We start from the raw sequence: 12,951 nt of genomic DNA on the forward strand, positions 1-12,951 counted from the left end.
AGACTATTTTAAGAGTAAACATCCCTAAGTACTTAAGTAAATGACTCTATTAAGCGACTACTGCAGAATACTTTGACAAAAACATTAAATATGGCTTCTTTTTGTTTCCACCTTAACAGAGTATATACATACCTGTGCTGAAAGGAGAACAAACTTCTTTGGAGGCAACATGTGTTGCTGTACAACAACAGGTGAGTCTGTTATTGGAATATGATCCTTATTTAAGGGTGTAATTATCTTATCTACTTTCAAGTCATCTATTGCAGAAAGAGCCCAGGAATGACCATCAACACGAGTAGTCATCTGCGGAGAAGGAGGAAACTTTTTATACATATTACTCAAGTTACATAAGCAAAACCTTCTAAAAAATACAATCTCTAAATAAATGTAGGATTTCATAGATTAATAATATATTAGCATGAATTTTCTCAAATGTCTATTTAATTTTCTATCATCTATTCTTTTAATGAGCCATCTTCTATGATAGGAAATCTTTCATACTAGAGGGCACCAATATTTTATTAAGATAACGTATAAACAGTATTTACTAAAATTACAGTTCTTTCAATGACCAAAAATTATACCTTCTACCATATTTTCAGGGTAGATGGATCTATACTGGTTAAGTTCTGTGCTTAAATTTGGTGACATACAGTTTTCGTTCTCTTCTAAAGTTATATTTGCTTTTCAAACTAAGATATTCTTTAAGAAAAAAAAAGTCTTAATCTTCTAAAATACTTTATTATAAAAAATGTCAAGCATCTAAAAAAAAAGTTGATAGTAAATGTTCAGATGCCTGACAGCTAGTGCAATAATTGACAGCATTCTGCCATATTTGCTTTCTTTTATGTTTTTTTTTTCATTTACTGAATCATTTGAAAGTTTTGGATATCACATGTCACCTAAATACTTTTGCTTGCATTTCTGAAATAAGGATGTTCTCTTAACCGTGATACTATTATAACACGTGAGAGTATTAACATTTCTCTGGTACAATCTAATGCCCAGCCAATAAAGAATTTTTCCATTGTCCCAATGTCTTGAATATATACCTGTCTGGGGAAGACTAGAATTTGATTAAAGTTCATGAGTTATATCTATATTTGGTGTTTTGGTTTTTTTAAGTTCACATTTATTTGAGAACAACTTAAGCATTATACAAATAAAATGATATGCTGTATATTATATACCTTAAAAATAAAAACAGGAGTTCCTGTTGTGGCTCAGTGGGTTAAGGGTTTGGCACTGCTGTGAGCTGCGGTGTAGGTCACAGATGTGGATCAGATCCTACGTTGCTGTGGCTGTGACTCAGGCTGGCAGTTGCAGCTCTGATTAGACCCCTAGCCTGGGAACTTCCATATGCCACGGTTGCGGCCCTAAAAAGACAAAAGACAAAAAAATAAATAAATAAAATAAAAACAAATAATAGCAAACATTTTAGCAAGTGCTTCCTATCAGCCGGGTACTGCTCTCAGTAGTTTACACACATGAACTCACTTAATCCCCAAATCACCCCATAGACATAGGTATTGTTAAAATTACTACAGATGAGGAATTGAGGACCAGAGATAATATATTAACTTCTTTGAGTCACTGCTCAGAGGAACGGAGCTTGAATTCAAACCTGCACCCCCTAACTCTGTGCGCCCATCCAGACAGGGTTTCTATCTTCCTGAGTTCTTATCACAGAATGAGGGACATAGTATATGTTTAGTAAAGTTCAAAGGATAAAGAAAAGAATTTGAGAAAGATGCTCCTTGCCTCCACATCTCTCTTCTGCCTCTACCTCAGCTGCTCAGGCCACATCAGAACCTTGGAAGAGCTGATTCAAACCATGCCCACATTCCCAGAGTTGGGTTCTTCCTCTTCCTATCTACATACACTTTTCCCCACTCTCTCACACCAGCAGGCTTCAAAGTTGAGAATAATCAGAAGCAGTCAGTGACAACTAACACCAAAATGCTTGAGAAAGATGGCTCCAAAGAGGGAATCTCAGACATTCCCAATCTTGTGGAGGTTGGTTTATCTGGTTTGGGAGCAGGCAGCAGGAGATATGCTAGGACATCTAAGAGGAAAGACAAGAGTGAAGTAGGGGACACCAGGGGGAGGGTGCAGAGATGGCCTCCTCTCAGCATCTCCTTGGCTGGGGGCTGGGATGGGTGGCCTAGGTATGGGATTGAGCCAGGAAAGGTGGGGGCCACACATCTCACCCAGGACCTCTATGCTGACTTCATGGAATATGTGATATTGTTGCTTCATTTTAATATTTACTTAATATTTTTTTTTTTTTTGTCTTTTTGTTGTTGTTGTTGTTGCTATTTCTTGGGCCGCTCCCGCGGCATATGGAGGTTCCCAGGCTAGGGGTCGAATCGGAGCTGTAGCCACCGGCCTAGGCCAGAGTCACAGCAACGCGGGATCCGAGCCGCGTCTGCAACCTACACCACAGCTCACGGCAACGCCAGATCGTTAACCCACTGAGCAAGGGCAGGGACCGAACCCGCAACCTCATGGTTCCTAGTCGGATTCGTTAACCACTGAGCCACGACGGGAACTCCTAATATTTTTTTTTAAAGTACAGTTGATTTACAATGTTATGCCATGTGTATAGCAAAGTGACTCAATCATATGTACATTCTTTTTTTTCCTTCTTTTTAGCTGCACCAGTGTCATATGAAAGTTCCCAGGCTAGGGGTTGAATTGCAGCTGCAGCTGCTGGCCTATACAACAGCAACACCAGATCCAAGCCACATTTGTGACCTACACAGCAGCTCGTGGCAATGCCAGATCCTTAACCCAATGAGCGGAGCCAGGTATTGAACCTGCATCCTCAGGGATAACAGACAGGTACATTACCACTGAGGCACAACAGGAACTCCTATACATTCTTTTTTTAAAATATTATTTCCATCATGGTCTATCCCAAAAGACTGAATATAAGACCTTATTGTTTATCCATTCTAAATGTAGCAGTTTGCACATACTAACTTCAAACTCCCAGTCCATCCCGCTGTTCTCTATGTCTGTGAATCTGTTTCTGTTTTGTAGATAGGTTCATTTGTGCCATATTTTAGATTCCACATAAGTGATAACATATGATATTTGTCTTCCTCTTTCTGACTTGCTTCATTTAGTATGATAATCTCCAGTTGCTGCTCAGCCATAAAAAAATGAAATAATGGTAATTGCAGCAACATGTCTGCTTAATTTCAAAACACAATTACGGGTGTTCCTTGTGGTACTCAGGATTAAGGATCCAGCACTATCACTGCTGTGGCTCGAGTTTGATCCTTGACCTAGGAACTTTTATATGTTACGAGTGCAGCAATTAAAAAAAAAAAAAGGTTCCACGGAGTTCCCTTCACGGCTCAGCGGTTAAAGAATCTGACTAGGATCCATGAGGACGCAGGTTCAATCCCTGACTTCACTCAGTGGGTTAATGATCTGGCATTGCCATGAGCTATGGTATAGGTTGCAGATTCGGATTGGATCCCACGTTGCTATGGCTGTGATGTAAGCCAGCAGCTGCATCTCTGATTTGACCCCTAGCCTGGGAACCTCCACATGCCTCGTGTGTGGCCCTAAAAAGAAGAAAAAAAAAAAAAAAAAAAAAAAGGTTCCAGTGTTTTCTTTAAAGAGTTTTTAAATGATTACCATAATGAGCTCTAACCTCAGAGAGGATAAGCAAAGAATTAACAGAATATACCTTTTTAGTATGACTTCTAATCACATAAGATTATTAGATGTAAACAGAAATAAATCAAAAGATAAAGTTTCTTACAATTTCATTCTTCACTGAAAGATTATGTAAAAAATTCTTTAAAATCTCTCAAGAAAACTAACCTGGGTTTCCATCATTGGTTTTTGGAAAGGAAATGTATCATGGTTGACACACCACAAGATGTCATTATCTTCATTTTCTGAGGCTGCCATCAATAGAATACCTAAAAGTTTAACATGCAAAATCTTTTTATATGATGTCAAGTGATACATGTCCTCAGTAATCACAATAATACCAGTGACATTCATATGGATACATATGCAGCATTAATCTTAATAAACAAATTGCCAGATAAACAAAAATAAATCCCTTAAAAGGATTTATAATTATTGCCAGGGTAGTACTATTAAGTGTCCTAGATCTTTCACTGTATTTCTTTCATGTAAACACAATTTTTTTTTAACATTTTAATATTTCTAAAGTGAGGATATATTTGTAATCAATGGGTTTATCAATTTAATTAGTACATTTTAAAAAAGTATTCTGTACATAAAAAATTGTGACTTACAATCAATGGTATCTAATATTCAGTGAAAGAGAGTTCATGTACTAGTTAATTCAAACACAAATGAATATAAGTGATGAAGTTACTAGTGGAATGGCAGAGATAAGTGTACTAAAAGCATCGCCTAAGCAATATTAGCTTATACTACAGTTTGATTTTGAAATACATTCTCCTGTGCTCAACTGCAGTGCCTCCCACTAATCTGCTCCTTTTATATTGACTCCAATGATACAAACTTGAGTCCACTGAATGGCTACTGGTGACTGGATCATAATTAATTAGTAAAATATCTAACTAGATTGTAAAAAATTGAGTTTAGTTTATATCAAGGTGGCAGAAAAATGTTTTATTAAAATGTAGTGTATAAAGTTTGAAAAACTGAAATTTGGTTTCATCATACACATAACTGATATTACAGTATTTTTATTCAATGAATTTCTAGATTTTAAAAAATTTTTTTATTCTTTTAGGGCCACACCTGTGGCACATGTTAAGTTCCCAGGCTTGGGACCAAATCGGAGGTGTAGCTGCTGGCCTACACCATGGCCACAGCAATGCTGGATTCCAGCCACGTCTGTGACCTAAACCGCAGCTCACGACAACACCAGATCCTTAACCCACTGAGCAAGGCCAGGGATTGAACCCACATCCTCAAGGAAACTAGGCGGGTTCATAACCTGCTGAGCCACAACAGAAACTCCCTAGATTTCTAACTTTAAAACTTAGAGTTCCTGTTGTGACTCAGTGAGTTAAGAACCTGATATAATGTTTACGAGGATGTGTGTTCAATCCCTGGGCTAGGAACTTTCACATGCTGAAGGTGCAGCTAAACAAACAAGCAAATAAAAAAATACAAAGGCAAAACCAAAAAAACTGAACTTATATAGGAATATTCTAACAGGATCACTCATTATAGCCAAAAAATATGAACAGTCCAAATGCCCACCAAACGATGGATGGGAAACATAATGGGGTACACTCACACAGTGAAGTATTATTGAGCAGTAATAACAAATGAACCTGCTACACTAGATGAACCTTGAGAGCATATGCTAAGTGAAAGAAACCAGTCCTGCATTGTCCAACTGCATCTAAATGAAATGTCCAGAACAGGCAAATCCATAAAGACAGAAGAAAGTGGACTCGTGACTTCCCAAGGCTGGAAGAAGGAGGAATAGGAGTGACTGCTAATGGGTAAAGGGTTTCTTTCTGAAGTGATGAAAATGTTCTAGAATTAGATAGCAGAGACAGTTGTACAACTTGGTGAATAAACTAAACACTACTGGACTGCACGCTTTAAAAGGCTATGTTTTATGGTATGAGGCTTATATATCAATTAAAACTGTTATTAAAATGCTGTGAAGGCACATGATACCATGTATTTGAAAAAATTGTATTTGTAAAGGAAGTTTCATTTGAGTATTAGTAAATATTAGAAGACAGTAAAATAAGCAGAGAAAAGGCTTTAGAATGATTAGAAAGTCAAAGTAAATGTTCTACAAATGCTTTCATGTATTGGGGGAAAGCACACAGATTTTTCAAGTTTTTATGATTAACTAGAATTTCAGGGAGTTCCTTGTGGCTCAGTGGGTTATGAACCAGACTAGTATCCATGAGGATGCAGGATCAATCGCTGGCCTCTATCAGGGTTAAGGATCTGGTGTTGCTAAGAGCTGTGGCATAGATCGAAGAAGTAGCTCGGATCCTGCGTTGCTGTGGCTGTGGCGTAAGCTGACAGCTACAGTTCCGATTCCACCCCTAGCCTGGGAACTTCCATATGCTGAGGGTGCAGCCCTAAAATAAGACTAAAAAAAAAAAAAAAAAAAAAAAAAAAATTCAGGAGTTCCTGCTGTGGTGCAAGAGGATCAGCAGTGTCTTGGGAACACTAGGACACAGGTTCAATCCCAAGCACAGTGGGTTAAGGATCTGGCATTGCTACAGCTGTGGCTTAGATAGCAACTGCAGCTTGGATCCAGTCCCTGCCCCAGGAACCCCATATGCCACAGGGCAGCCGAAAAAGAAATCAATGGAAAAAACAAAACAAAAAAACCCCTGAAAACCCAAGAATTTCCTGTTTTAAACTTAATTATGAATCCAAAAGTGCTTGCATCAAAGTATCATATTCTTGCAAGCAAAATTCTTAGAGTTCCCATAGTGGCTCAGCAAGTTAAGAACCTGACATGGTATTCATGAGGATTCAGGTTTGAACCTTGGCCTAGCTCAGTGGGTTAAGGATCTGGTGCTACCACAAGCTGCAGCACAGGCTGCAGATGCAGCTGGGACTCAGGGTTGCCATGGCTGTGGTGTACGCCTGAAGCTGCATCTGTAATTCAACCCCGAGACCAGGAATTTCCATGTGCCACAGGAGCAGCCATAAAAAGAAAAAAATTAACAAAACCAAAAACTCTCCAGATCCATAAAGACTCTGACAGAGCAGGCATGCTTATCAGAAAAGGCATTTGAGGTTTTTTTAGTTTGTTTTTGTTTCTATGGCCACACGTGAGGCATACAGAAGTTCCCGGGCCAGGGACTGAATCCAGTCTGTACCTGTGATTTAAGCCAGAGCTGTGACAATGCTGGATCCTTTAACTCACTGTACAACAATGGGATCAAACCCTTGCCTCTGCAGCAACCCAAGCTCCTGCAGTTGGATTCTCAATCCACTGTACCATAGCAGAACTCCCTAATTTGAGTTTTCCTAACTATCCTGAAGGAACAAAGTTCAGACTCTGTTATGATGGATATAACGTTGTCTTTGACTAGTGAGTTAATATAAAAAGGTAATAAAACAATTTAAAATGTATTCTCATTTTAATAATTTTCATCTGATAGTATTTCAGAATTTACCTTTACTGTAAAGAGCTTTATGTACTTTTGAAGGTTTTTCCACAGTTGAAGACGCTGAGAATCCAGGAGGTAGACGGACGTGGACCAGTATCAGTGAATTAGGTCGTGCCAATGGTTGTCTAAATGGACAAGTGCTGAAATATAGCCTTACACCTGATAATGGGGTAAAATTATCCATCATTAACATGAAATAAAAGACATGAGGCACATGTGTTGTTGAAACACCTCCACAGAAAAACAGAAAACTCTGTTAAAGCCACTTTCCTCACTGATCTTAAATCACCATGTGTGTACTACTATATTAGCTGAAGGGCTTTCTAAGACATCATCACTTGGAATTGAGAGGTAAATCAACATATTTCAGGACAAAAAAACCTACAACTCTAAGACAAGAGTGCCTGCATTCCAATTCAGGTTCTGTCACTGAAAGTTAGCCACTTTCAGGCCTGGTTTTACATTTATAAAATGAGGAGACAGAGTCAGAGGAATCCTCTGATTTTCAAAATCCTTAATATTATGAATAGTTAATATGGCTGAATAATTGATATAGAAGAACTTAATCATAAATTTCCAAATCTGAAGCATATCAAAAGTTATCACAGTAATAGCACACATATAAATAAAACAACATACCTGCATGTGTGACAGCCAATAACTGACAGTCCAGTGATTCGGAGTTTTCAATTACTGCTATTTGAACAATTGGTTTAAAAACAGAACGATCTATGGTCCTAGGAAAAAGAAAAACTAACGTTTATTTTTAAAATGTATCTGCTAAATTATTAAGAAACATATTCCGCTATCATTTTTAAGTGTTTAAGTATGCTAAAATAGTCTAGGACTAACTTTTTGAGAAAGTAATACAAAAGCACCGAGAACTGGCAAAACTCCTGAATGTGCACTGTTTATATTAATAACTCAGAGAAATTCCTGTCGTGGCTAAGCGGCAATGAATCTGACTAGCATCCAAGAGGATGCAGGCTCGATCCCTGGCCTTGCTATGAGCCGTGGTGCAGGTTAAAGACTCAGCTCGGATCTGGCGTTGCTGCGGCTATGGCACAGGACAGCGGCTACAGCTCCGATTAGACCCCTAGCCTGGGAACCTCCATATGCTGCGGGTGCAGCCCTGAAAAGACAAAAAAAAAAAAAAAAATAATGCAGAGCTTCCACTGTGGTGCAATGGGTTAAGGAGCTGGTGTTGCCACAGCTATGTCTTGGATTCAATCCCTGGGCTAGGAACTTCCATATGCCATGAGTGTGGCCGGAAAAAAAAAAGGTAACTCTTCTTTCAAAGATCATAAAAGAAGGATAAACCCATTGGGTAAATATTTAATAGGGAACAAAGTGTTCTTTGAGTATCATATTATCATTATAAAGATTACCACCAGGAGTTCCCATCGTGGCTTAGCAGAAAAATATGACTAGCATCCATGAGGATGCAGGTTTGATCCCTGGCCTAGCTCAATGGGTTAAGGATCTGGCATTGCCACAAGCTGGGGTGTAGGCTGCAGATGTGGTTTGGATCCCACATCACTGTGGCTGTGGTGTAGGCTGGCAGCTACAGCTCCAATTCAACCCCTAGCCTGGGAACCTCCATATGCCGTGGGTGCATAAAAACCAAAAAAAAAAAAAAAAAAAAGAGAGAATTACCACCAATTAAAAAGGGAAAACAATGAAATCTCATAATGGAGAGATCTGGTGAATGCCATCTTAACCAAGTATTCACAACAGCAAAACTGGTATCATGGGCCTCCTGATTCAATGCTGTAAGAAAAGTTCATATCATCTATATGTTAGCTAAAAATGTTACCCTGAATCTATATATGAGGGATAAAGACAAATTCAAAAATTGGGATATTCTATAAATAACTTTCCTACCCCACTCTCCTAAATGTTAACATTTGAAAAAGGAAAGGCCATAAGAGGTCTGTTTTATATTAAAGAGACTAATGACCAATGCAGCTCATTAGCTCTGACTGAATCTGGAGAAAAATGTAAAGCTATAAATGATTTGGGAAACCACTGATTCTAACAGACACCAAATGATTATAATAACATTACAAATTTATTAATTTTTTAGGTGTGGCAATGATATTGTAGTATCTAAGAGCATAGGAGACAGAAGCTGAAGGAGTTAAGGGTGAAAGTCATAATGTCTGCAACTTCCTTGAAAAAATTTCCCAAAAATAGTTGGGGAAAAAAAAAAAAGGCAACTAACTCTTTGTTTTAAATTGTCTGCCTCAAAAATGTTTCTGGTCACTTGAAAAGCAAAGCAAACATGCTGATTTTTTTCACTAGGATATCTGACTGTAGCAGTGAACCAAGCACACAGACAATAGAAGCTGGAAGTCTGAGGTCTTTGTTGTTAGGTGAAGAGAATGCAGAATGCAGCTAAGTCAGTTGTGATGTATGCAAACAGCAGTGATTAGTGTCTGAAGACTTGGCTTCTAGGTTAGGTCTCAGCACTTATTGAGGAGTTAGACTCAGGCAAATTATAGTGTCCTTTAGTTTCAGTTTCCTGAAGAATACAGTGAGGATAATACATTTGAGAAATTCTGCACTCCCAAACAGTATTTGTATAAATTATCAGACCAAAGAAACTACCATGCAGACCTGTTAAAAGCATAGAGTAGTTATAAGAGAGGAAAACTTAGACATTTGCAGTTTTCTAGTCACAATACCTGTAATGCTTGTATAGACCACTTAAAGCACAATTTAAGTCTCCAAGGAAAAACCTACATCCAGCTGTATTTTACTCTATAAAACCAGTCTGCCTTATGTTTCAAACCTTCCAACATAAAAAAAAAACAGGAGTTCTCTTATGGCACAGCAAGTTAAGGAGTTGGCATTGTCGCTGCAGCAGTTTGGGTTGCTGCTGTGGTGCAGGTTGGATCCCTGGCCTGGGAACTTGCACATGCTGCAGGCTCGGCCAAAACAAAAAGAAGAAGAGAATGAAATAAAAGGAAGCATCTCTAGCAACAGTTTCAAACATAACCCACAATGTCATCTTCAACATCCTTATCTTCCAGAAATGATTTGAGGAGGGAATCATTTCAGTATACTACATACAAATATTATAATTAATGCTTCAAAAGAAACATGTGACAGTAAATTACATTATTACCTAGCAATGTTTCCAGCAGCAGAGACAATAGAATTCTGGGACACTGAAGCAACTCGATTCATTCCTTGTCCATCATGGCCCAAATCATACACCTGCGAATAAAAAAAATATACCTACTTAAACAAGATTATAAACTGTATACATTTTATACACTAATCTTTCTAATAAGTATTTATTAAATACATTTTTCCTCTCTGGGATCCTTTAATTTTGGTATTCCATATACGTATGGAAACATTCAGAGTTACAATTTCATAAAAAAGGGGTGCTAAGAAGTGGTTTGGGAAAAGTCTAAGAATGACTAAATCTTTTTTCTTAGAACAGGAATGTTCTTCCCCTCTGAAATGGTGGTATAATGTCAATACTTACCTGAATTACTCCTTTCTCAGATCGTGTATATAAAATATTTCTTGAATTATCAACTGCAATTTGAACAATAGGATCTAAAAAAAAAAAACAACAAAAAACAAAAAACAAAAAACCCCAGAGGTTAATAAATCAAACACAGTAGCCACTTAACAACAAATTAAAATCGCTGATTTGCATTCTGGCCTTTCCTTTTGCTTTGCTTGTAAGTCTTAGTACAGCTGCATAAGGACAAAGCCAGGAAGTCTTTTGTTCAGACAACACGAGAAAAAAAGCAGACATCAAATACTGTGACTGGGTTAAGAGCATCATGAATAAGGTATTTTGTCCTCTAAATGAATTTTTAAGTCAAATCAGAAACAAGTTACAAATTATTTCTTCATTCAACAAACATTTAATGAATGCTTGCTATATTCTAGAAACACATAAAATAATCAAATCTGCTTCATTCCTTCAAGAAACTTCCAGTTGAGTTTCATAATTCATTGTGTGAAAGAAAACAATTTAAAAATTCAGTCACAATAACATCTTTAGGTGCATTTATATCATTTTACTAAGTCTTTCCAATTACTTCCAATGCCTATATCTCTCAGTTTATTAAAAACTCAGATACACGTATTTTATACTGAGAATTTTTTTCTAGACCAGGCAAAACATATATTAAATGTCTGAATATCTAACTCATACACACATGTTTGGCTTAAGTATATACAGCTATCTTAAACAAATGTTCTATGATGCTACATTTATAAGAAATTGGAAATGTAACTTAGGCTGTTTCTGTTTTACCATCCCTTTAAAAGACCACACAAATGTATAACAAATGCTATTTAATATGAAACTCTCAATTTAAAATGAGAATTTCTGAAGAGAATGTTAGGTCAACAATTGTTGAAATTTTTTTCTTTGTCAAATTTGTTTTCTACTCACCATCTTCAGAGAATGTAAACTGTAGTAACGAAGGAACAAGGAAAGAAAGTGAGCTCTTTGAGTGGTTTATTTTCCTACATCTCTGGCTAAACCAACCTGCTTCTGCCTTTTAAGAAAAAAATATAAAGAAGACTTGTAAATGTAGGTATCTCCGTCATAGATTATATACCCAAGTTTACGAAAATTCTCAAATCTTAGTGAAATACCAATAATTATAAATAAAATGAGACATACTACTCAAAAGTAAGTACTAGGAATTACTAAGCTTAGTCCTGTACTTAAAAATAGAAAACATATTTAACTAAAGTCAAATCAGAATGTTCTCAATGAAATCAACTATGTCTATTCCAGCAACCGCATAATGCTACATTAGTGAACTCATTTTAATTATCTTAAAAACTCCTATTTGAAAGCAATAAGGAAAAAAATAAACATAGTCTATAAGTGCTAAAAGAACATAGGATAGAGGTATTTTTATCTCTTCCCAATAATGCTAAAAAGAAATTTAAAAAATAGTAGCCATCAGCATCACAATCTATAGTCTAGCCCTCAGTGACTGAGTTCTGCCATATTTGAATCTAAAACAAAACTTTGTAAAACAATTTAACATTTTTCTCATCATGGCTCAGTGGTAGTGAACCCAACCAGGATCCATGAGGACTCAGGTTCAATTCCTGGGTTGCTCAGGGAGTTTAGGATCCAGCATTGCTTTGAGTTGTGGTGTAGGTCACAGATGCAGCTCAGATTCTGCGCTGCTGTGGCTGTGGTGTAGGCTGGCAGCTACATCTCCGATTCGACCCCTAGCCTGGGAAATTCCATATGCCATGGATATGGCCCTAAAAAGACAAAAAAAAAAAAAAAAAAGGCGCTAACTTCAGTTCTAATCCTATCTCTGACACTAACTAGCAGTGTGACTAAGAAAATATTTGTTTTAACAACTTCCTAATGTTTACCTAGTGAAAAAAACACAACAATACAGTAGGGAAAAAAAATGGAGCAAAGGATACAAAGACATTTCAGAGTAAATACAAATGATCAATAAATACATGAAAAAATGCTCAACCTAACTAGTAATAAAAATATTTTTTCTCTATCTGGTCAAAATTAAGAACTATGAAAATATTGGTGTTAGAATGAAGAGGAAGGGGAAAGAGATACAATCATAGATGCCTGCTAAGAGTCTAAAACTATTTTTTTTTTTTTTTTTAATCTTTTTGCCATTTCTAGGGCCGTTCCCATGGCATATGGAGGTTCTCAGGCTAGGGGTCAAATCCGAGCTGTAGCCGCTGGCCTACACTGCAGCCACAGCAACACAGGATCCGAGCCGAGTCTGTGACCTACAACCACAGCTCACAGCAACGCTGGATCCTTAACCCAATGAGGGAGGCCAGGGATCGAACC

General features: G+C 37.3%; 1 protein-coding gene across 1 annotated transcript in view; it reads right to left on the reverse strand.

The window, feature by feature from the left end:
• NUP155 (nucleoporin 155) overlaps positions 1–12,951 on the reverse strand; it is a 69,677-nt gene that overhangs the window by 40,396 nt on the left and 16,330 nt on the right. Inside the window, exons 7-13 of the mRNA XM_003133893.4 lie at positions 11,551–11,656; positions 10,624–10,697; positions 10,255–10,346; positions 7,764–7,861; positions 7,131–7,283; positions 3,841–3,941; positions 133–303 (exon numbers count right to left, since the gene is read on the reverse strand). Coding sequence (XP_003133941.2) covers positions 133–303; positions 3,841–3,941; positions 7,131–7,283; positions 7,764–7,861; positions 10,255–10,346; positions 10,624–10,697; positions 11,551–11,656 — 795 coding nt within the window. The remainder of the gene's footprint in view (positions 1–132; positions 304–3,840; positions 3,942–7,130; positions 7,284–7,763; positions 7,862–10,254; positions 10,347–10,623; positions 10,698–11,550; positions 11,657–12,951) is intronic.

Source organism: Sus scrofa, chromosome 16, assembly GCF_000003025.6.
Source record: "Sus scrofa isolate TJ Tabasco breed Duroc chromosome 16, Sscrofa11.1, whole genome shotgun sequence".
Lineage (NCBI taxonomy): Eukaryota > Metazoa > Chordata > Mammalia > Artiodactyla > Suidae > Sus > Sus scrofa.